We start from the raw sequence: 25,917 nt of genomic DNA, 5'->3' as shown, positions 1-25,917 counted from the left end.
CTTAGTCTGTGGGCTTGACCTTTGCATGGGACTTTTGAAATGCAGTATAGCTCGGCATTTATCACCTAAGGTACACAGAGGTGAGTCCATCCAAAACATATCTGTATGAAAAATTCCTGAATTTATTTGTACCCTAGCATTTCTTAGTTTCTTTTAGACACTTAAACATTTCAAATATTCTACAATATGGTGCCTTTTGGGTATCACCCACTATTTGCAGATGACCCCAGGGCAGAAGGTTTAGCAGGCAGCCACTTCCTGGAGAATGGCATTTATGGAAAAGATAGTACACAGCCTTATCTCCTTTTCTTTGTACTAATCTCTCTCATTTGATAGGTCCCATTCATCATGTTCACTTCAATATTGTTCCATTGTAGAACTGTTGGCTGTATGAATAAAAGAATGCTGTCTCTTTGAGCTGAAATGCATCTCCCAGTTTTGGAGGAGAAATGGAAATAGCCTTTTCCATTAGAACGTTTTAATTTACTCTTCAATGCTGCTTTATATTCACACTCAAAAACTTACTATCTTAGCATCAGCTTTTCTTGGTTATTACTCCAAAATGCCTTGCTTCTTGATACTGTCAGTGAAGCAAGGCAGACACTATCCATTACTTCTTTCTTCCTGAGCATCTTCTGTGCACTGGACACACTGCTTTGGGAGCGTCATCGCTCATTCAGACCTGGATCCCACCATCAAAGGTCTCAGAGTTTCCCTTCTTTCCTTTTTGGATTCAGAATACAGGACGATTAATGCAAAAGTTCCCAGGACTAGGAGAGGATCCAGTGATATTTCAGAAAGATTGTGTGCCCTAGAGAATTTTATTTGGAATGAGGTGTTTGAAAGATTCTGTTGACGTTCACTTTCTGGATGTATTTCACTGCGTCAGAGAATTATTGGAAGCCTGGTGTTTACAGGCAAAGTCCTGTGAGAACATTTTCCAATATTCCATTCTAGCAGGATGGCTGAAGGAGAGGAGGAAATGTAAATTATTTACTCTGGAACACTTAACCAGATGTCAGTATTTGGGAGAGCAAGGGTTTCAGACATTCTTTACCTTAGAAAAATGTGAAAGAGGAGTTACGATGTTTATCAGAATTTTGGCATGGGACTAACTTAAAGCCATTATATTTCATTTGAGGTGGATCGCTCTTCAGAATATTTGGGGGCTTAAGAGAGAAGGGATGTGTGTGTGTGTGTGTGACGTATATTTCTATAAGTTGTTTAATGATCATATATCTCACCTATATTGTTACAAACACTTCTTACGTTTTTACAGAACACACAAGCACAAGCATTTCAGTGTTAGTCATCCAAAACTCCAGATGCTAAGTAGTGAAAGTTTATATTCTGCCAGCATATCAGACTCTGTAATGAGTCTGATTTTGGTTTAATTCCTTTCTACTGTCTTAGTCATTTGATGAGCTACAGATGGAAATTTAAGCCAAAGCCGTAACATTTCAGCTAATACTTTTTATGCTGCTGTAAGAACTTGTTGTCATGTCAATTTAAGAGAGCTGAAATCTTTTTCAAGAAGGCATTCAAATCTACATTGTGCTTTTATCAACTCTAATTTGATATACAACTCTAACTGCCTCTGCTGTTCTCAGTTGCAAGGTGCACAGGAGTTTAGTAGTGAAGACAGCTTTGAAATTTCTAGGATTTGTCAGCTAATGCCACAAGCACAGCATTATAGAATATACAGTTAAATCTCTGTTCAATTGTTTTTGTCCTAAGTTTAAGAAACACTAGGCTGACTTCTTTGAGTTAGGATTTAAACAGGTAAATATGTATTTTGGCAACCATGAAAAGGAGAGGGTATTAGATTAACTAGGGTAATACTTTAGTAAAATTCCATTTGAATGTCATATTTATGTAGGAAGGATTTGGCAAGTCAGGAAAATGATATATTATGTAACTGTCAAATCAATAAAATGCTTCAATTGTGCAAATACAAGATTAGGTTTTCCTTCCCTGTTTTTCTCTTATTTTTCTGTGTGTGACCTTGATCATCTCCTTCCCTCATTTCCTTACGTGAAAGGAACAAACCTGACTCTGTCTGTAGCTGTTTTGTGTGAAGGGTTTTGAATGCCGCCACTGAAAAAAAGAGGTTTATGTCAACATCGTAATATTTGTCAGTTATTTCTCCCACTCCATTAAAGCCAGATTGAAGGAGGGTGAGCTGTAGGTTTTTGAACTTGACTGATAAGTGGAGACCCGTCTCTGACTTCCCAAGCTTGGTCAGTTTCTTGAGCTAACCAGCTCTTCAGTATCCTGAATAAGATAAAGTTGTCGCATTATACAGCCGATTGGGTTCTTTGTGTTGTTATTTTTACAGCAAAGTGACTGTGTGTCTAACTCAGGGAGTGAGTTTGAACAGGGTTGTCTCCAATCTGAGGGGCTGGCATTCTTCATCTGGAGACAGGCATTTCTTTCTGCACAGCAAGATACGGTGTTTATGGAGATAGCTGGCGTTCTAGAGGTTACAGCCCAAGGATACTCTCCTAGGTTTTAGCAGATACTGTGTTTTGGTTAAGCCATACTGAAATAAAGTTCATAAGGATGCAGGGTTCTATTAGAAAATCTGTCTGAAACATTGTTTGGTTTATTATACTGTTGACCTTTACTTAATGCTTGCAGCTAGGTAGAAAGCTTTGTGACAGCTTTAAAGAATCTTAAGACTGGAAAAGTTGCTCTAGCTGAGTAGCTTGCCTATGACTTTGGCAGATTATAAGCAGTTAGTTTAAAATTTACAGGTTAGAGCACCAATGAGAAGATAAATTGCAGTTTTCCTTTAAAAAATTAAAAATCTGCTTTTCAACTTTTAAGTTTTTGAAAACCATGTTTCTAACAAATCTTCCCCCAAAATGAGGCCTTGCAGTTGAAAGACAACATGGACTTAACCTTAGTATTACATGTACTATGTCAGCACCCTAGAATTCATTGTCTTATTTTTCTTTTTTTAGTTGAAGTATAATTGATGTACAATAGTGTATGTTGCGGGTGTACTCATAATTTTTAAAGGTTATACTTCATTTGTAGTTATTATAAAATAGTTGCTATATTCTCTGGGTTATACAGTATATCCTTGTAGCTTATCTTGTACATAATAGTTTGTACCTCATATCACCAATTCCATGAACAGGAGTTTGAGCAAACTCTGGGAGATGGTGAAGGACAGGGAAGCCTGGCGTACTGCAGTCCATGGGGTTGCAAAGAGTCAGACACAATTTAGCAACTGAACAACAATAGCAGCAACAGTCCCCTACCTCTGTATTGATCTACTTTTTTCCAATGAGAATCATGGCTTCCTTGGTGAGTCTGTAGAGAAGCTCACCCCCAGATGGGCCACTCTGGGTCTTTGGTTCTCCTCCTCCTTGATTTAATGATGACCCTGAGGCCTGACCTCATCTTTTCTTCCATGACAACCTGTCCTTTTTCTGTTTTACTTGATTGAATACAATTGCTAGCAAACAGGAAAATGAGACATTTTAGTCTTGCCTTCTGATTTTGCATTCCATTTACTAAACAAATCCCCAGTCCTTATCGTTATGGGAAAGGTAATCCTAGTTTATGCCAATTGAGATATCCATTTTGAAGCTATTTGAAAAGTTGGCCCATTTTCAACTTAAAAAAAAACAACTAATTTTTAACCAACAATTTAAATGCTTGGACTTTAAGAAAGGTCACAATTATGAATGAGAATGAAGATTCTATCACAGTTCAAGTGTCCCTAATCTGTTTACCTTGGCTACTTTTCTTTCTCTTGTTAACTGTTCTATTTGCCATTTCAGTGCTTATTACCATTTTCATAGAGGGACAAAGGAGCTGAAATTCAAATTGTTATTGTGATTAGTCAACTGCTTTATTTATTTTTAAAAAAAAGGAAAGAAAAAATAGAAATTGGAAATTGAGTAGTATTCTGAACGTCAGTGAGTTTCATTTCTAAATCTTAAAGCCCTCTTGTCACCACTCAAAAAATCTGCCGTTCACACGTATAATGGTATGGTTAATACATAGAACTAACTTTGCCATCTAGTGATGTGAAATGTGTATCATTTTAGGATGCCTTTGCTATACAAAATAGATAAACTTTCTCATGGCTGAAAGAATGAAGACTTCATTAGCATGCCTGACCCACAGCCTGGGTGAAACTGGGCGATTCCAAGGAGCTTTAGAACCTGGAAGACCCAGAGCATCCATCTTTAGACTGGTACTGCATGATAACAAGATGACTACCTTGGTTCTAAATATCTTCACTCTACTTAAGAGGAAGGGAGGAGGCTCAGTTCAGGTTGGTCTTCTGGCAGGAAGGAGAAGATTTTGCTAAAAACAAACAAACAAACCCCAGCAAACTTCTTGTATTCCTCTGGTTGGAATTGGGTCACATGCCAGTCACTGGCAAAGTTGAATGGAATTACCGTGTTGGCTTCAATAAACTTGATTCATGCCCTGCACTGGGTTTGGTCCACCTTCTGTTAGACAAGACTTCTGCCTGCTACCTGAACAAAGTAGTCTTTTACCAAGGGGAAAGGGGAGCAACCAGTGTGTGTTCAGTCACTCAGTTGTGTCCAAATCTTTGGACACGCGACCCCTATGGACTCCTGCTCACTAGGCTCCTCTGTCCATGGGATTTCCCAGGCAAGAGCCACCAGTAGTAACCCCCATAAAATATAAAATGTACAATTACAGGTGACTATTAATGACCACCTATTGTTATATAACATTGCATTAAAAGTAATAATGATAGCTGATGTTATAAGCCCCTGTGGAAGTATCAGTGCTATATTAAATGCTTTACTTGCATCATTTTCTCTAATCTTCACCATGACCCAGCTTGACATATACCATTTGTATGTGGCAGAGCTGAGAATCAAACCTAGACTCTAGGATAAACACTAAATTATGAAGTGTTGTGCTAAGTCGCTCAGTCATGTTTGACTCTTTGTGACCTCATGAACTCTAGCCCACCAGGCTCCTCTCTCCATGGGATTCTCCAGGCAAGAATACTGGAGTGGGTTGCCATCCCCTCCTCCAGGGGATCTTCCTAACCCAGGGATCGAACCCAGAAATCCCGCATTGCAGGTGGATTCCTTACTGTCTGAGACACCAGGGAGGCCCTAAAGATACTGATTAACAGTAGGTAAAATCGATGAACCTCAGGTTGGAACAGAAGGATGCTGACTTGTACTTCCTAGCAATTTACCACAGTGATGTGTGTCAAGAAGCAGTGGCAAAGAATTTTGAGAGTACTCAAAATAAAAATTTTCTCTCTGCCTCCAGTTTCAGAAAAAGGAGCATTTTCTGATGCTTCCTTTCTTATGCCCCTTCAATAAGAAATTGAATCTGGTTTTTTGTTTTTTAAAAAAAGCAAGTTGTAAGGAAGAATATTACTACATCAGAAACTTGAGATTGTACCTAGTTCTCAGTTGAAAGACAAAAACACAAAGAAACGTAATGGGTAGATTCAAATCTGTTGTTAGATTAAAATGAAAAAATACAGTATTAATTCATTTGAGTGCCATTTGGCCGTAGCAGATGAAATATCCTTAATTTTGTTGTTATCCAAAAGTGACCAAATGTTTTCCTATTTTCAGATGTTTCTGCTTACATAGAAATGTCAGTATTTTCCAGTGAGGTTTAGCTTTCAGTCTCATTGTTCAGATTCAGCTATTTGAAAGGGCTTTAAGCCTGACTTTACCTGTCCATGGCCTCCCCCGCCCCAAGTTAATCTTACAAATAGTCAAATAAGAAGAATCAGCTCGGTTTCAGCCAGCGTGCTATGCGCCATCTCATTTAAACTTCATTAAATCCTGGTGAGGCAAATGTCTCCTCACAGGTAAAAACCCTAAAATAAATGACTTCCCCAAGGGAAGGGTGTGAGTAAGCACTGGCAGCTGGATTCAGATCTGGCTCCGCCTGCAGAGCCTCTGTTCTGTCGGTGGACCAGCAGGAGCCCTGCCCACCCCCCCATCCTGTGCTGCTGTGCCACCAGAACGTTTGAAAGATGCAGGTGTCGCCTTTTCAGCCCTCAGTGCAAGCTTGCAACTGCGATTCGGTTGCTGGGGGAACTCCTGGGATGCCCATTTGTTCCTGAAAATAGGATCAATTCATTCTTGGCCACTCTGATTGACATGCTGCATCCAGCCTTGGGACACACAGTTCGGTGTAGACAGCAGAAGGAGAAACAGAAAACTAAATCCTAATGACCAGAGGTGACTTTAAGCTGAACATGAGTCAAGTTCCTGCTGTTAAGGAGAGGATTGTCTCGTGAAAGAGACCTACATAAATCAACAATCACAGTTGAATATGACGAGGGACCCACCCCATGAAAGATGAATTGTGTCTCGGAATAAGAGTGACTGTTGTTTGTACATAAATGTGGTTCACCGACCCTGAAGGCCAGCTTTTCTGTTCTATCCCTGCTTTGCTGGTAGTCCTCTCCAACGCTGAATCTTTTTCTCAACAGCCTGGTGAAGCTGTAGCTCCATCTCTCTCCTCCAGGTCCTTTACTGTGCTCAGTATTCTTATTATGGATGCCGAATTTCTCTAGGGGTCGTCTCAGGCAAGAAAGTCAGCTCTTTTCAACCCTTTGGTCTTCATTCAAACTCTGGCTGAAACGTCCTGTGCTTCTTTCTGCATCTGGGTCTCTGTCACCATCACCTCTACCACAGCCTTGCTCCAGGTCTTCGTCACCTCTCACCTGGAGCATCTTAACTCCTCCTTGCCAGCCTTGCTGCTGCCCCCGCCTCTCTGCCTTCCCAGGACAGTCTGGTCTTTTCCACAGCCTTGAGTGGTGGTCTTCACCTTGGCCCTTGGAACTGTCTGTCAGCACTGAGAGTGATGTTCCCACAGGTAGGGTCGGCCTCGTGTTGATGGTAGCAAGCACACTGAATAATCACAATATCCTTGTGAACTTGCATCATCATCTGAATTCATTGTCTTGACCATGTTGATCCAATCTGTTCTGGTAGGCTTAAGAATTCTGTAGATTATTTACTTCTTTCTGTTCTTTTCCTTTCATATCCTTGATTTGTGTTCTTGTCTCTTGTTAATTTTTTTTCTTTTCTCTTCTCTTTCTCCATCACATTTTATAAGTATAGTTTCATATGCAATATTATTAGCGATTTCATTACATTTTAAGCATATTAATGAGATATTTTAATAAAAAAAACTTTCCAAAACCCAGTCCTGTAACAAATAAAAAAGTCATGAAGAAAAAGTTTGGTAGAATACAGACTTGGATTCCATCTCTGACCCACACTCTGTCATCACAGTCATGGCCCAGGCATGCAGTGTTGGTTCAGGGCAGGGAACACAATTCAAGGTAAAAGGAATAGGACATACTACTGTATTTTCATGCTAGTGAGAGTTGAAGAGCCTGGGTTTGGTGGGCATGATGCAGAAATTAAGGAAAAGCTGGCTTATAGTTAAGGGAAAACCCAAGAGCTCAGTATAATTATTTGCTAATAAAACACATGAACTCAGGCCGAGGCTCTAATTACTCGTGAAGGGTCCAAACTCCAGTGATGGAAGGGCCACTCAACAGTTCTCAAGTGTCCCTTATACACAAAATAACAGTCTTCAAACTGGCCCAGTGAGCTCATTAAATATCATATTGTTCTGCCAGATAAGGCTCTTGTTTCAGGGAGTGACTCAGAGACTGTCACTTCTTGGGCCAGGAGAATGAAAGTGCTCTTCAGGCTCTGGGGAAAGGATAAATTGTTGACGCTGTTCCGAGGCCATCCCTCCCCACTTGGGTCTGTGTCTGATTAAACCATGTGTTATATTGAAAGATGACCACTCAGCTGATCTATTCAGCTCAGTGTTGTCATGAAGTTTCTGCTGTAGACCCGCACAGTGGAGAGGAGGTTAGAAAGTTCCTCATGGACAGGGTTCAATTCATGCCAAAGAACAGCCCAGGCTTGATGGTGCTGGGCTGGCAAAGTCATGTGTGCTCAGAGCTTGGATCCAAGGCTCCATCTCCTTGTAAGTGGAAAGTTAACTGCCAGCCAAGAGTGTCATCTCATTGGGGTTACTTGCTTTTATTTTTTTCTTACTGAAAAACAGAAGTGAATCACGCCCTTCACCAAGCCCGGCCGCAGAAGGAAGCGATGCAGTGCTGGTCACGTGGCGCAAAGGAAAAGGGGCCATAATGCGAACCTAGCTCTTCACTGCGTTCTGGTGTAAGGACAGGTTCAGTCCCCACACACAACTGTGGTTCTTCAACATGGACCCTTCTTCACATGGAGGAACCACGATGTTTTACTTCGTTTTTGTCCTTTTTTAATTCTTCTGCCTCTTTGACCACTGGTGTTCATTAATTTTGATTGTAATGCAAAGTATGGAAAGAATTGATTTAAGCTTGTTTGATTTACTTTTATTCTGTGTGATTTGGGATAGTTATGACCATGTGTTTTGCCTCAGCCCCTAACTTGCTATGTGACTTTGAGCAAGGTGCTTCCACTCTGATTCTGTAGAAAGGTTTTAATATATATTGTATCTCTCTTTATGAATAAATAATATACATACATGTGTATGTAATATGCCTACCATTAAGCCATAATAATTGAATGCATCCCATCAGTTCAGTTCAGTCGCTCAGTCGTGTCCGACTCTTTGCGACCCCATGAATCGCAGCACGCCAGGCCTCCCTGTCCATCACCAACTCCTGGAGTTCACTCAGGCTCACATACATCGAGTCAGTGATGCCATCCAGCCATCTCATCCTCGGTCGTCCCCTTCTCCTCCTGCCCCCAATCCCTCCCAATATCAAAGTCTTTTCCAGTGAGTCAACTCTTCACATGAGGTGGCCAAAGTACTGGAGTTTCAGCTTTAGCATCATTCCTTCCAAAGAAATCCCAGGGTTGATCTCCTTCAGAATGGACTGGTTGGATCTCCTTGCAGTCCAAGGGACTCTCAAGAGTCTTCTCCAACACCACAGTTCAAAAGCATCATTTCTTCAGTGCTCAGCCTTCTTCACAGTCCAACTCTCACATCCATACATGACTACTGGAAAAACTGTAGCCTTGACTAGACGGACCTTAGTCAGCAAAGTAATGTCTCTGCTTTTGAATATGCTCTCTAGGTTGGTCATAACTTTTCTTCCAAGGAGTAAGTGTCTTTTAATTCCCATCACTTCATGGCAAATAGAAGAGGAAAAACTGGAAGCAGTGACAGATTTTATTTTCTTGGGCTCTAAAATCACTGCTGAGTGACTGAACTGAACTGAAAATCACTGCAGATGGTGATTGCAACCATGAAATTAAAAGATGCTTGCTCCTTGGAAGGAAAGCTATGACAAACCTAGATAGCATATTAAAAAGCAGAGACATCACTTTGCCAGCAAAGGCCCATATAGTCAGAGCTATGTTTTTTCCAGTAGTCATGTATAGATGTGAGTGTTGGACCATACAGAAGGCTGAGCGCCAGAGAATTGATTCTTTCAAATTGTGGTATTGGAGAAGACTCTTGAGGGTCCCTTGGACAGCAGGGAGATCAGACCAGTCGACTGTAACAGAAATCAACCCTGAATATTCATTGGAAGGATCGATGCTAAAGTTGAAGCTCCAATACTTTGGCTATCTGATGCGAAGGAAGAGACCCTGATGCTGGGAAAGATTGAGGGCAGAAGAAGAAGTGGGCTACAGAGGATGAAATGGTTGTATGGCATTACTGACTCAATGGATATGAATTTGAGCAAACTCTGGGAGATAGTGAAGGACAGGGAAGCCTAGCATGCTGTAGTTCACGGGGTCACAAAAAGTCGATCACGACTTACTGAACAACAATAGTAAAGTTTATAAAATGCTTAATATACAGCCTCACTATTGTAATTGCTTGATAAACTGTGGCCATTATTATTATTTAATTAATGCTTATCTAAATTCCTCTGTGAGTTAATGGTTTTAAAATGTTCATTGCTAAGACAATAGGGCCAGGGACCACAGGGTGCTGGAGTCTCTTTGTAACATCTTGCCTTGGCGATCTGGTCTTTACCACTCCCTGTAGAAGACCTTTTGGTAAAGAGGTGTATTTCTGGAACATCAGAAAATCTCGGAATTCATAGTTGTGTGGAGTGACTGCTAGTGCAGCAGGGTATTAGTATGTGCTACAGTTGAAGCCTGTCTTGCAAGCGTCACATGAGTTCAACCTTGTTGTTGTTCAGTTGCTGAGTCGTGTCTGACTCTTTGTGACCACCTGGACTGCAGCACACCAGTCTTCCCTGTCCTTCACCATCTCTTGGAATTTGCTCAAACTCATGTCCTTTGGGAGAAGGCAATGGCATCCGACTCCAGTACTCTTGCCTGGACAGTCCCATGGATGGAGGAGCCTAGTAGACTGCAGTCCATGTGATCGCTAAGAGTCGGACACGACTGAGCGACTTCGCTTTTACTTTTCACTTTCATGCACTGGAGAAGGAAATGGCAACCCACTCCAGTGTTCTTGCCTGGAGAATCCCAGGGATGGGGGAGCCTGGTGGGCTTCTGTCTATGGGGTTGCACAGAGTCAGACACGACTGAAGCGACTTAGCAGCAGCAGCAGCAGCATGTCCATTGAGTTGGTGATGCCATCCAACTGTCTTATCCTCTTTTGTTCCCTTCTCCTCCTGCTTTCAGTCTTTCTCAGCATCAGGGTCTTTTCCAGTGAGTCGGCTCTTTGCATCAGGTGGCCAAAGTATTGGAGCTTCAGCATCAGTCCTTCCAATGAATATTCCGGATTGATTTTCTTTAGGATTGACTGATTTGATCTCCTTGCTGCCAAGAGCCTCCTCTAGCACCACAGTTCAGAAACCTTAAGCATGTGTTTTTTGGACCTGAGCCGAAGTCCTCTCCCAAGTGTGAGTCCAGATGCCGCCTTCGGGGTGAAGTCTTCTCTGACTGCTCCACCTCCCCTGCTCTGTCTACATGCTTCCACAGTAGCAGGGGCCACAGTGCTGTGTGCGTGTGCTGTGTGGTCTAGGTCCCTCCTGGGCTAAGAATCCACCATCTGTGCATCCTTATATTCCCCAGACCTTGCAGGGCACATTGGCACTTGATAAGAAACTGTTACATATTAACAGTGAGTAAAATTACCTGAAAGGGTGTAGGAGGCCTATGGCCAAATATAACTTACATTGATCCCATCATGGATAAGCTCCCAGCAAGCAGTAACAATGTTCTGTATTGGGGAGTGGAGGGAGTTTGCTCTAAGCTGGGACTCAACATCCAGCCTTGGCTATAAAGTCTCTTTCCCTCTGTGACCTTCACCTGTTTTCTTTGAGTGGATTAAATAAGTTAAATTCGGCAGTTCTACTCCTGGATATATATCCCCCCTCCAAAAAAAAAAATGCTAATTCAAAAAGATTCATCACTCCAGTGTTCACAGTAGCCTTCTTTATAATTGCCAAGATATGTAAGCAGCCTAGGTGTCCATCAACAGATGAATGGACAAAGAAGATGTAATATAGATACATTCAATGGAATACTACTTAGCCATAAAAAAGAACAAAATTTTGCCATTTTGCAGCAACATGGATGGACGTTGTGTTCACAGAACTCAGGGCCCATGTATCCATGAAACTCAAGATGAAGTTAGAGTGAAATCATGTATTTATGTAGTAATCAGCCAACTTCAGGGAATATTTCTGTGATTGGGTTTTTTTTTTTTAATTAGTTGACACTGTCAAAGATTGCTTTCTCTAGAAAATATATTACCTTATTCCTACGTTTGCCTACAGTGTCATTTAAGTTAAATGGATTTAACTTTACTTTTAAACCTTCCAGCCACTTTTGCCAAATTAGAAGGAAACTATTTTTAGTGAGATTACAGAAATAATTCATGATCAAGGTCTTTTTCCATGGGAGGGATGCTGCTGTTTCATATTTGGAGAAATTGATTGTCTTAGTAGAAAAAAGTTCTGAACACAAAGATTTTGTCCTGACAGTTAAGATGGATTTACTCAGAGCATCAAATTGGACATGCCTGAATGAGCTTCAGTAAGTTCCTGTCAGTGAATCAACAGCCTTCCCCTTCTCTTACAAATTATCGGATGCCTGCTTGAGTAGGGCACCAGGCCGGATAGAGCCTACGCAGCAGGACCACCTCCTGCCTGCTATGGACTATACAGTCAGAGGCAGCTGGCTGTGATGAAAGGAGAGATAGAAGGAAGTTGCGGAGAACAAAAATGCTTATCAGATAAATGTTCTTTTCTGTGCCAGGCCTTGTGCTTGGACTCAGCGATACTGACATAAATAATCATCCAGAGGATAAAATGATTATTTTTTTTTTTTTAATGTGGGAGGGAAGAGGCAGAGGAATTGTTCCAAGAGGCCGTGACATTTGAACTTGAAGAATGCTACAGAAAGGAGAGGGGAGGGCAAAGGGAAGAGCGTGATCAAATGCTGGGGGGTATGAGATTCATGGATTCAGGGAGCGGCTGGATCTCAGGGTCCCAGAAGAGTGACAGAAAGTACCTGCAGACAATCGTGTCAGGTCGTAAGGCGCACTGAAGGAGCTGTTGAAGGGTCTGGGCTTTACCCTGAAAGCATCAGGCAAGTCCCACTGCTGTTGTTTGTTTTTTTTCCTTCTTCTTTTTTATTTTTAAAATTTTGAAAGTATGATAACACATTTACAGGAGACTTGGAAAATACAGAGCAAAGTTGCATATGGTTCTACTACATATTAAAATTATTTTTTAAGTAGGTAAATTAAGACTTTTAGTTGGAGTTTCAATATCAAACTCTCAAAACTTAATGAATAGAAAAGTAGAAGGATACAGTAGACCTGAAAAGCACTATAAACTTATTCAACATAATTAAGATTTATACAGTTTTCACACAACAACAGGATACAAGTGCTATTCAAGTTCTCATAGACCATAAACCAGGAGACAGTGAAACATATCCAGAGACATGAAGCAAGGTGCAAACATTTCATGGTCTAAAGGTATTGATATAGTACACAGCCTGTTCTCCTATCACTGGGCATTTATGTTAGAAATCAATATGAAAAGATATTTGAAAATAGCCCGCACATTTTCAAGTGTGGTGCCCCACAGCTTTTTAAACCAGGAGCAACATGGACAGATTCCAGGGAATGCTGGGCATTTGGGTTGAAAATGGAGGTAGAAGAATCTCTATGAGGATAACCCAACTCAAAGTAAGGGAGAAGGAGGGTGGGCAGGAGAGGACAGTTTCAAGCAGCTTGTCTGGATTAGCATTGCCAGGGCTCAGAGTCCTCCCTAGACCGAGGCTGTGCTTGATTTTAACACAAGATATTGATATGCGTGATGATGTAGCTCATGCAAGTGGCTTAAAAAAGAGAGGGCAAGAGCGGAACAGCGTTTTGAAATTATACGTTGAATGGGAGTTGTGCTCTTAGAATATTTGTGTTGAAGCTAAAAGGTGATGATGATGGAGTTACCTGCTGATATCTCATTTAATTTATTGCACCAGAATAGCAGAGGCATTTTCGTGCTGATATATATTGTTGAGTTTGGTTCATGGTTATTCCCAGATTATATAGATGGACAGAGCTTTTGTGTTTCAATAAAATAAAATTTAGATGAGCAAGGCACCTTGAATCATTTAAATGTACAAATAAGGCTCTAATGAATGCTGCACAGCCCTCTGGAATACTTTGGAATGGTTTCAAGTTATCAGTTCATCTAAATTGTCTAACCAGTTTGTTTTGTTTTGTTTTGGCCACGTCACACAGCATGTGGGATCTTAGTTCCCCAACCAGGGATCAAACCCACAACCCTGGCAGTGAAAGCGTGGAGTCTTAGCTCACTGGACCTTCAGGGACATCCCCTAATTTGTCTAACCAATTTTTGTATATGGAAATCTCCTAGGACTGTGTAGTGTGACTTTCACAGGAAAGCAATGCATCACGAAAGGTCACAAACACTATTTAAGAGACAAGGTTCAGGATGATGTGATCTCTGTTAGTTGCCTTTTGGTGCATTCATAGCCGTACATGGTTTGGTCCTCCTAGGGCCAGCTCTCGAGTTCCTCTCCACCTTCTAGAGAGAGCTGATGTGCTTCCCAGGCCATGTGGACTTGCGTAAATCTCTCTAGGAGAAAAATCTCTCCTAGTCTTAGGCAACTCGATGATGACATATTTTTCTGTGTTTTTGTGCCAGTTCAAACTCTATGCCGTTAGGCTAGTTGAATCAGATTCTCCCAGTGCCTCCTCCCTGCCCTTACGTGAGGAAACTGCTGGAAGTTGTATTCACTTTAATGGGCTGCCAGGGTATGGCCGTCACAGCTTCAGAATGCCGCCGAGCGCTCTGTAACCATTAATAAGTCATGGCAGATGGTTTGTCATCACATAGGAAAGCAAGGCAGGCATGCACCTAATTTGTCATGAACCAACAGTGTAAACCTTACACTTACCCCGTCTTGAGCACTTAGTTCTCTCAATGAATATTGCACAATAAAGGAACTTAAAGTTATAATTACATGTCTGCCACATGTAGTATTTCAGGAAGGCACATCAGCATGTGAACAAATTCTTAAAAAGCTACTCGATAGTCAGGGACTGGTAGTCCAGTGGTTGACCACGTGCTCCCACCGCAGGGCACGCAGGTTTGGTCCCTGGTTGGGGAACTGAGATCCCATATGCTGTGCCGTGAGGCCAGAAAAAAGAGAAAAAGGACTAAAAAGTTAAAAAAAAAAAAAAAAGCTACTTAACAATGAGAATTAAATAAATGAACTAACAGCAGTATAGTTGAGACAGAAATAATACTTTAAACCATAAACCAAGAAGTTATACAGTAACAAAACTCCATTCATACATATACATATTTAAATTTATACAGTAACAAAACTCCATTCATATAGATACATATTTAAATATTTCCATCCCTTTCCATTCTGAGGGCTCAAAGTTATTGCATCCCAGGATGTAATTGGGTGAGGAAAAGAACCGTTGCCCTTTCATTTGGTTAAGGGAGGTTTTGTGGTACCAGTTGGATTTATAAAAGGTCTTTGAAAGAGAAGATGTGTTGGCAGGATTGGGAGGAAAAGGCATGTCAAGCAAAAAGTGTGTGGCTGGAGTGAAGAAGCAGAGGAAGGGAGTGGTAGGGTGGCTGGCCAGAGCAGCTGAAGGGAATTCAAGACCTACCTCCTGGAATGAAATGGAAGCCCACCAAAGCTCCAGACACACAGTTGCCAGTTGAGCTTTCTGCTTGAATAGGAGCCCATGTTCCCTAGCGCTCCAAGGACTCTGAGGTTTCAGGTGGGGATAAGCCGATGAAATGATCCTGCTGTGAGAACAGTATGAATCAAGACTGTGGTCTCTATGTGAGGAATTCACGTTTTGTCAGACCGTTTTACCAGCTTTTCCTCCCTCGGTCCTGTGGCTTCCAAATTAAAGCTGTAAACAAACAGATACACACTGAGAACCCACTGTGTGCAGAGCACTGCAGTAGGTGCTTTGGATTGCCCTGAATTGCAAAGAAGTGACCCTCAAGAGGCAGGCAAAGTGGGAATCCACGATTTTTAGTAAGAATGCTGATGGTAATACAGTGGTTCTCCCAAATCCGTGTGTACTCAGCTGTAACGTGTGGGATATAGTTAGACAGGGCTAAGGGAGTATTAAGACGTTTAAAAATCTGTTTCCTAGTCAGTTTTATGTTTTTGGTTTTATGTGGATTTGGGTGCCATGTGGAAGCATTTAATATCTGAGATCTCTTTTACGGTGTTTTTGCATCTCAGTTTCTAAGCAGTCTGGTATAGCAGGAAGAGTACACGCTTCTGAGTCAGAACTGTCTTGGAGGCCCTTAGGTGTGCGATTTGGACAAGTTACTTTAACTTTTTCAGCTTCAAGCAGGCATACAGCTAACTCCTCAGTCTTGAAATGGAGTCCCCCTAAAACCAAGTTCCCAGCCTGATAGTTTTGGGAGTGATTAATAGATATTCGCATATTGAATCAATACATCAATATTTTATTGCTTATTTATGAATATTTATGGCTACAGGTGTTTGCTGATTCATAGTTATGCAATACGGTGGCTTTTCTGAATGGCTTTTCATGTTTATTCACAAAAATGGTTTCCCATATGTCTAAGTTTTATAAAGCAGTAATTGGTCTGGAGGACAGCATATACAATAGAAATATAATGCACGACTTTTTTGCAGTTTTAAGCTTTCTAGTAGTCACATTAAATAAAGCTTAAAAACATCTGAAATTTCTTTTAGTATTTTACCTAGTCCAGTATATATAAAATATTATTTTGACATGTAATCAGCATAAACTTTTTTTAAATTTTTTAATTGGAAGATAATTGCTTTATAGAATTTTGTGGTTTTCTATCATACATCAACAAGAATCAGCCATAGGTACACCCATGTCCCTTCCCTCCAGATCCTTCCTCCCATCTCCCTCCCCATCCCACCCCTCAGCCTGTCACAGAGCCCCTGTTTGCATTCCCTGAGTCACACAGCAAATCCCCATTGGCTATCTATTTTACATATGGTATTATAAATTTCCATGTTACTCTCTCCATACATCTCTCCTTCTCGCTTCTCCCCTCCCCCTGTGCCCACAGGTCTGTTCTCTGTGTCTGTTTCTCCGTCACCATAAACATTATTAATGAAATATTTCATATTCTTTTTAGAGGGAATAATTCTCCAAAATTCATTGTTGATTCATCTCAAACCACCAATGCATCTAAATTTGAATACCAAATTGGCCAAAAATCCTGGATCTCTATTTAGATATCATAAAATTTACAGTTTAAAAAACTAGTTATACATATGTAAATTATTATAGATGTACCTAAATTTTTTCCTATAACTGAATCAAGTATCAAGTTTTCAATTTTGATTTAAATTGATTAAAATGAAAATGCAGTAACTCAGTTGCACTAACCACATTTCAAGCGCTTCATAGTTTTATGTGGCTGGTATTGAATAGCACAGCTAAAATTTTCTTGAATTGTTTTTTAGTAGGTCCCCAGACTTTTAGGCAGCAGAATCATTTCGTAATAAAAAAATAAAGATATTCTAAACCTGGATTTCATCTTGGGAGTTGCCTTATACTGATTATGCTTAGTGGTGACGTCTGACACTCAGCTTGTTCTGCCTGCCAGATTGATGACATCTTCTTTGAATGCAGCTCTCTAGGTTAGCCAAAGTAATGTTTAGTTGCTTTTAAAATGCTGCAGGAGCATGACTATTTTTTCATAGCAAGTGTCTGAATCCATTATCTTTTGAGTAAAAAGTCTGGATTTCAAACTGCTTGACTTGCCCAAGGTCCCATGGCTAGTGGTGGGGCAAGTACCTCTTAAACCTGGACTTATGGGTCCTGGCTGCCATGGAGTCCTTATTTTGCCTGGTTTGGACACTTAAGATCTTACCTGAAGGAGGACCCTTTCTTAGACCATATTTTTTGATTCTCAAACATATCATCAATTCCAGATCCAAAGTAGAATATAGAAACCATGCTGTAGTCTGAGTTGTCTCAAAGGATCCTTGGGCAGAGCAAGGTTGTGGAGATGAAAAGTCTTGGGAATAGAGGCCTCCTTAGTAGTAAAAAGCTATGTGACAAAGTCCCTTCTTCCTGCTTCTTCGTTGGCCTGTAAAGGCAAAATTTAACCTGATAGAAAAACAACCATTTTAATCCCCCACATAGTGGTGCCTTTAGTATGTTCATTTCTAAAGTATAAAGTTCTCTTTTGGGAATGCCTCTTTTTTGCTCCTACATAAAACCAGTACAGATGATTCGTAAGTGTTGGGTGGAAATGGATATGGGACACTTAGCTGAATGGTTCTTTAATGTTCAGTGTAACTGGTTTTCAGATACTGTTGTTTTCTGTATGCTTTCTTAATATAAGAATAGTCAAAAGGAAGGGATAGAGCTCATTCCTTAAGCTCCTGGCGTTTAGCTATTTCACCAGCATTTGCATACTTGATCAAGAAGGTTAATGTTTTCAGGACCAGTCAAAACTTCGAGTTGGAAATATTGGTTTAAATGATGCTTTTCAGATGCAGCAGTTGTTTTCTCTCGTTTTAACTGTACCTCTCTGAACTCCCATTATCAAGTTCATTGTATTAAGTATTTAGATGTTCTGGGTAAAAATATGAAAATCCTTTGAGTTTTCACCCTCCACTATTGATGCAATACATCTTTTCTTTTTTTTTTTTTTTTTTGGCCATGCTGCATGGCTTGAAAAATCTTAGTTCCCCAACCAGGGATTATGCGCTCATCCTCTGCAGTGGAAACGTGGAGTCTTAACACTGGACCACCAGAAAAGTCCCTAATGCAATACATCTTGAAGATCCCCTCTTTTTTGTTCTGGGCCACTTGTCAGAAATGTCCTTATGGACTGTTGTTTCCAGGAGGCTTAACTCTAAAGGCAGATAATCATTAATTGTGTGAGTGCATTTTAGAATTTTTGCATCTGTGAAGTGATCGTTTGTTACATCTTGCCTTCTCTGCATCCAATTCACTGAGGGTTTAAAAACTGAACAAATAAACCTGCCTGAGTTGTATGCAAATAAAAGTTAGACTTGCAGTGAGAGCTTGAATAGACTGTGTAGAGTACTTGAGTTTTGTGACATCTATTTTGGCAAAGAAACTATGAGGCTGTCTCGAGATGAAAAATACATTAAGGACAACATAAATGAGCCCCAAGTTTGGGGGGAGGTTACTTTCTGGTTCTTTATTATGTTGAGTTGTAAGGATGAGGTTATTAGCTCTGTTCAAGATGGTAACTGTTTTAAACCCTCCCATTCCCCTGTCTGGGGAGACAGTTTTACAGCACACTAAATTATCATTTTTTTTAAATTAAATATTCCCAGAGGCCACCAGTAGCTTCCAAACCTGACTGTACATCTGAATTACTTGTGGAGCCTTTAAAAAAGATAGATCACAGCTTTCTACCAATTTCACCAGAAATTGGTGAAATTTGTTGTGGAATTTGTGCTTTTTATGGAGCTCCCAAGCTCTATAAAAAGAGCTGTAAAGAGTCCTTTGTCAGCCCTCTTCCTCCCAGAATAAATGCATTAAACTCAAGAAATAGGATCAATACAGTGTTCCTCCAATATAACATAATTAAAAGACTATAGGTGAGGGAGAGATCCGATTAGGCATTGCACTTTCTGCTGTGGAACTGGAGAGTGTTTTTCTAAGCTGATTCATCTTCAGAAAAAAGTTTTTGGAGAAGAAGCACTTAGAGTATGTCTAACACAAGTAAGTTCTTTCATTTCTCATTAGCACAGAACCCCTTCTGATTTTCCTCTCCAAGGTGGGGCCTAAGTGCACCTGGTAATTTACAAGAGAATGGGTGACACGTGGAGGTTTAAAGAGAGGCTCTGTGTAGGTTCAGACAATCTGTATGTCATAAGTATTGCACACCTGTTGGTAGAACACTGCTTGAACAGTGCCTGGCTTCCAGGAGTGCCCTGCACCAGAACAAACCAGTATTTTCCTAGAGGCCTTCCTGGTAAATGTTTTCGGATTGCATTTGTTTGTTGCATCTCTCTATAGGTAATGACCTGCTTGGCAGTTGCCACCTACAACTAGAAGCCAGTATGATAGCCATTGCCTCCAAGCATAGTGAATGACACACTGTCTTTGATAGGTTCTTGGCCCTTACTATGGTTTCCACAGGGAAGGGGTGAGGCTGCATGGGATGTTTGCTTATGTTGTACTTAATTTGGTTTCTATTCTAAGACAGCCTCAGAGTTTCTTTGTCTCTGAAAGATTTGTTAATCCAAGTAAATGATTACATTCTGTACTATGTTATGTCATAGAAAAATAGTGAAAAGATATACATAATCCTTTTGGCGCTGGCATCTTACCGTTAACTGCCGTGTTTCTCTGATACTGTTTTAGCACTCGTATTTACTGTTGTTATTTAGTTGCCCAGTCATGTCCAATTCTTTGTGACCCCCATGGACTGCAGCCTGCCAGACTCCTCTGTCCATGGGGATTTCCAGGCAAGAATACTGGAGTGGGTTGCCATACCCTCCTCCAGGGGATCTTTCTGACCCAGGGATCGAACCTGCATCTCCTGGCATCACAGGCAGACTCTTTACCGCTGAGCCACCGGGGAGGCCCCTTGTATTTACTGAATTTCTAGAAAGGCTAGTGAGCATGTGATTATGCAAATAAAATGTAACATCATATTACTGAAATATTTCATTGAATATATCACACACTGGTTCTAAAGATTCAGTGAGAAATGTTGGGTTTTTAAGACCAATGATGGAAAAAAGAGAAAGAATCATTATCAGCTTGAGTTTCTTATCACTTCAGGGTTTTGATATAGTTAATATTCAGTATCATAATTTTACATGCTGACTTGTTCTCCGTGCTAGAAAAATTTGAGTGGGTGTCTAAAGGCTATTTCTTGCTTCCCATAATATAATAAGGTAGATTATAATATACATTAAGGAAGGTTCATGCAGTCCTGTAGGTCCCATTTGGTGGAAGTGGTTATATAATCTAACCTTCATGTTAATCAAGTAGCATGAAATAGTATCAGTCTGTCAGTAGCCTAGAAACAGTCTTTCCCAAAGCAATGAGGTTAACCAGATACACTCAGGAATGTCCTTGCAACTTCTAAGCTTGTGAAAATAGAAACAGCCAGTTTGGGCTTTCATTTGCACTTAAAAATATTTGCAGTCAGGCCACCAGGCCACACAGATACAGAAAGGAAGTTTTTATGAATATTAGATTAACTGTTAAAGTAATAAAAAGCACCAACTTTAAAGTCATCATTCAATTAATATTTGAGGATTATTATGGAACTATCAATTAAGCATGCCATCAGTCCATTTTATGTTATTTATTAAATTTAGATTATATTAATATAGTTTAAAATGCATGACATTTATTTCGCATCATCAGGGAACAAATGATCTCTGAGTAAATTTTTTCAGGTCATGAAGTTTAACCCTTGATGTGTCAAAACATTTCAGTTTAGTAATACTGAATAGAATTCTTTCCAAAGTGTACTGTACTATTCTCTGTATTGTATCTGTGCTGTCAGAAGCTGTCATGATTCAACCATGTCTAAATGAATTCAGATCATCAGCAAATGTATTAATTATTAAAGATTCATTATATGTGGCTACCTTATTTTACTTATTTTTGGCTACACTGGGTCTTCGTGGCTGCACTCAGTTTTTCTCTAGTTATGGTGCTGCTGCAGCTGCTAAGTCGCTTCAGTCGTGTCCGACTCTGCGACCCCATAGACGGCAGCCCACCAGGCTCTGCTGCCCCTGGGATTCTCCAGGCAAGAACACTGGAGTGGGCTGCCATTTCCTTCTCCAATGCGTGAAAGTGAAGTCGATCAGTCGTGTCCATCGCTTAGCGACCCCATGGACTGCAGCCTACCAGGCTCCTCCGTCCATGGGAGTTTCCAGGCAAGAGTACTGGAGTGGAGTGCATTGCCTTCTGCGTAGTTACGGTGAGAGGGGGCTGTTTTCCAGCTGTGGTGTACAGGCCTCTGATTACGGTGGCTTCTCTTGCTGCAGAGAGTATGGGTTCTAGGCCCATGGGCTTCAGTAGCTGCAGTGCATGGGCTCAGTAGTTCACACGGGCATAGTTGCCCTGGGGCCTGTGGCATCTTCCTGGGCTAGGGATCGAAACTGTGTCCCCTGCATTGGCAGGCAAGTTTCCTAACCACTGGATCACCAGGGAAGTTCAGGATGGTCTCTTTTTATACTAAAATATCCTAAGGCTGCTGTCCTTCAGAAGTTTAATGTCTGCTTTTTGTTGTCTTCTGGTTTTTCTATCAATATGAGCCATCAGCTGACATATTTCACTTACTCAGCTGTCAGTGTGCCTGCCCATAGGAGCCTTCACCTATCCACGATTTGATGCTTTCAGTCTAACATAAACTGAGGCAAGATCAGAATTGCTGGAATGGTATATCCCATGGGAGAACAGAGTCAGACACAACTGAAGCGACTTAGCAGCAGCAGCAGCAGCCACAGAGGAGATGGGTGAGGTGAGGTAGGAATTCTTAGTAACAAAGATGGACAGACTCTGTGCCATCTGTTTTTGACTCTAGAAGACACCTTGCATTATTCATTAATTCTAGGGACCCAAAGATGAGAACAACGTGACTCATGCCCTCAGGATGCTTCCCAGTTGATACGGGCCAGGCTCCTGCAGAGGGATGGAGGGCATGGATAGACCATGGAGGGTGTCATGGAGACTCCACTCTGGGATTCATGAATGCTGGGGTTTGGGATATGTGAAGTTTCTGGATTAAAAAGGTAGATCATTTGGAGGCGCTTTCAAAATGTTTACAAAAATAAATACATTTGCCATTGTTTAGAAGTTCTAATTCATAGTAAGGAAAGTACTAGAATAAAAATTAATAAATTTAGTGACTCTGGAGTCTGACAGCCCTATATTTTAATGACTTTGAGAAATCTTATCTTTAACTCCTTTTGTTGACTCCAGAATGGAATTGTAATGCCTGTCTTATAAGGTTGCTGTGAGGACTTAATAATACACGTGAAATGCTGGCAGAGTACCTGACTCCAGTTCCATGTCTCACTAATATTGTTTCTTTTTTCTACCTCTTTCTCCCTTGTACTTCCCTTAAATGCTGTTTGATAATTAATATCTGTAATAGAGTGAAAAGACAAAACGAAAATTTTTTTCTTATTTTGCTGAGGCTCTTTTAAGTAATGTTTTTTGTCATTGAATGACAGTCACATCATTTGAAAGGTTGGCCTAATAATAGCCTGAGAGATTTGAAGCTGAAAAAGTACAGATTTTCAGTTGAGTCTTGACTCCAATGTAGATCCTGAAAAAGGAGAACTGAAGAATTCAATACTCAAGACTCAGATACCTCCCTCCACACACTATTGTATTGTAATTGTTTTGACCCCTTTCATTAAAACAAATCAGATGCTACATAGGCACCACAGTCGACTCTAAAATAATAATAATAAAGTGAAAGTGAAGTCGCTTAGTCGTGTTTGACTCTTTGTGACCAAATGGACTGTAGCCTACCAGGCTCCTCCATCCATGGGATTTTCCAGGCAAGAGTACTGGAGTGGGTTGCCATTTCCTTCTCCCGGGGATCTTCCCAACCCAGGGATCGAGCCTGGGTCTCCCGCATTGCAGGCAGACGCTTTACCATCTGAGCCAGCGGGGAAGCCAATATTAATAAAGGCATTGTAAACCCTGGATGTGTAAGATACTGTGGAACCACAGTGGCACCTTTGCTGGCCTTGAGCTTGCCTGAGACACTTAGAGTGTTCATTCTGGGAATTTGGACATTTTCCTCCTTCCTGTGAAATGTTTCCGTTCATCAGTCAATTCACCATACCATGCTGTTTTGTAATTTCAACCTATGTTGCTCTAGCAAACCTTCAATTACCCCAAGTAAATCAAGAATAGAAAACGACTTGGGTTTCTTGCTTTTCACAGCTGTGTTAGTGAAGAAAATACATTTTCACTGACCCTCATACAATTCTTCTGTCAGAAATAGTGCCCATTGAAAGCTCAGAACAATACAGTTCTGTTTTGTTTCTAAGTAACTTTGCGTTTTCCTTCCCAGTCTCCTCACTGGCCTAATCTTGTTTTTTCTTGGAAGGTGAAACACTTAGCCGTCCTCACCAGTATTGGTTCCTTCATCAATTAAGTTGTTCACAAGTCGAGTTAGGCTGTGCATTTTAAAATAATAGAACTGTAGATTTCCACCCTGATCACTTTTCTTTACTGGTTGTGTTAGCAGATGTTCAGTGTTTCGTCTTCTTTAAGAGTGTAGTTTCTCACTGACTTGGCTTCAGATAGGGATTCTCTGCTATTGCGTTTTGTCTGTAAGAACTTAAGCTGTTTAAAGCTGTTTGCACTTGTGGCCAAGAGTCCTGGTTCCCAAAGCAACGGTTTATCACCCACCCCGTGTTATCTTTGCTCTTGTATTTCTCCGGTCACAGGAACACGAGTGCAGCATGGTGGGCTGTCCCCTGGGGGCGTGCGTGGACTCGGAATGCGTGGACTGTTTGTGGCGAGCCCTGGGGGTCAGGCTCATGTTCCTGGAGTGCTCTGAGCAGCTTGGCTAATCTGGCAGCATAGTATGTTCTTGTGGTTAAATATAGACATACAGGCACTCTGCAAGTTGTAGGTCACTGTCTTACCGAGCAGCTAAAAATTGTCCCATTGGTATGAACAGTCTGCCCTGGACGGAAGGCCTGTTTTAGTTTGCCTTCTACTGTAGGTTTTAGCACCTGACTAAAAATACACCTTGGGCCAGAAATAAAGGAGACCCACCTGGTGGCCGAGACACTTATGGTGGCAGAGAGCAGCGGGAACATGGACTCGGTCACTCTCTTTTTCTGTTTTGGAACATAGTCTGTGCAAACGGTTCCCGACTGTGAGTTTGGGTTCCTTTTCAGGCTCATGGAGATTACAACAGCTTGTTGGAGACGATCCTCTGTGATCAGCTTCATAAAAGGGCTTGGTAGGTATGAAAGGCTGATAATTGTGTGGAGTGGGTCATTGGTTATCAGACTCTGGGTGGAGAGAGGGTTCTCTTAAAGGTTTCCATGGATGGGGGTGGTAGGGACACCTGCATCTCTATGCAGGGATTACTCCTAATGTCACTTGTTTAGAGATGGGAATAATACCCTTTAGAATTTCTGATTGGGATTGCAATTGTTGGGATTGTTTCTGAGGTTAAGATTTGGTTAATTTTGTATATGAGTCTGTAGACAACAAAGCTGTGATGTCATGGAATTTTTCTGTGCACTGAAATTCTACTAAAAGATTTAGTCTGACTCTCTGTTCTATAAAATTGCTAATCCGTTAAAAAAAATTGCTAGTATGCATTTGGAAGATAGTTAACATCCCATTAAATATTACAGCAGAGGTAGGGTTTATGCATGATTTCTTCTAAATGTTGATGTAAACATCCTTATTTGTTTTGTTTTAAACCTTGAAATGGGCCTAAAGCAGTCTTTCCTTTGCTTTGGGCCTAGCCTTTTCCAACATTTAAAAACTGTTTTTCTTTTTTTGTGTAGGAACTAAAAAACAGGATGCCATATGTTAACCAACATTAACTGGATCCAAATTGCATGTGGCTGCTTTTTCTTTATCCAAATAAAGTAGCCTGGTTACATTAGCTCTATCATAACCTTGTGAGCAGTATTGTGCAGGAGTTCCAAAAAATTAATGAGAGGAAACTTCCATGACACAGAGTTAATTACGTGCAACTTGGATATCGACCACTTAACTTTCTATTTAATGAAAGTAGAGGAAAAAGTTAATTTGTAAATGGTAAAGTCATACATACTGTTCTAGTAGAGGAGAAGCATTTTCTTTATTAATGATTCAGGAGATTTAATTACTTGTTAATTATTCTACTGTACTATCTCTAATAAGACTACTAGATATTTGCATATAATACCACTCTATTTCTAGGATATAATCTCTATTAGTCATTAATTTACTCCTTTATGGTTTATAAAGTGGAGTATATTAGGAAACTGTTTTTTTCCTCTCAGGAGATATTTTTTAATGTATAACAAGCATGCAAGTTAAAAGGCAAAACTTACAGTTTTATGCCTTTGGAAAAATGCTCCACCATAATAGGACTTAATGAAATGATTCATATTTTTGTTTGATATCTCTTGGAAATGTTACTGACCCTTGCTATGTTACTGCTGGACAGACCACTTGTGTGCTCTGGTAGCCAGCTCAACTTCTTTTTAAACTCAGTGTCTCTCTTGCTCACAATCTATAAACTTAACTTTTCTAAGAGATCAGTAACAACTAATATGGTTCTATGAAGTGAAAGATTTATGATCACCTGAAATGATAAACTTGGGGTAGGCAAGTGTCTATTAAGTGAATTTTACAGTCATTGTACAGTTCCATAACTATTTAAAAATTTAATAAGACCTATAATATTTTTTATTAAATGATCTGGCATCCAAGTAAGCACATATGAATGAGAAATTT

General features: G+C 40.6%; 1 protein-coding gene across 5 annotated transcripts in view; it reads left to right on the top strand.

The window, feature by feature from the left end:
• FRY (FRY microtubule binding protein) overlaps positions 1 to 25,917 on the top strand; it is a 438,786-nt gene that overhangs the window by 194,944 nt on the left and 217,925 nt on the right. Inside the window, exon 1 of one of the 5 annotated variants that reach the window (XM_069601590.1) lies at positions 24,059 to 24,418. The exons of the other annotated variants lie outside the window; for them this stretch is intronic. Within the exon in view, the coding sequence (XP_069457691.1) occupies positions 24,358 to 24,418 (61 nt within the window). The 5' untranslated portion in view covers positions 24,059 to 24,357. Of the gene's footprint in view, positions 1 to 24,058; positions 24,419 to 25,917 lie in introns of those variants that run through there. 5 annotated transcript variants of the gene reach the window in all.

This window comes from Ovis canadensis, chromosome 10 (genome assembly GCF_042477335.2).
Source record: "Ovis canadensis isolate MfBH-ARS-UI-01 breed Bighorn chromosome 10, ARS-UI_OviCan_v2, whole genome shotgun sequence".
NCBI classification, from domain to species: domain Eukaryota; kingdom Metazoa; phylum Chordata; class Mammalia; order Artiodactyla; family Bovidae; genus Ovis; species Ovis canadensis.
Note: the sequence above shows the minus strand (reverse complement) of the source record. Positions and strands in the feature narration are given on the sequence as shown.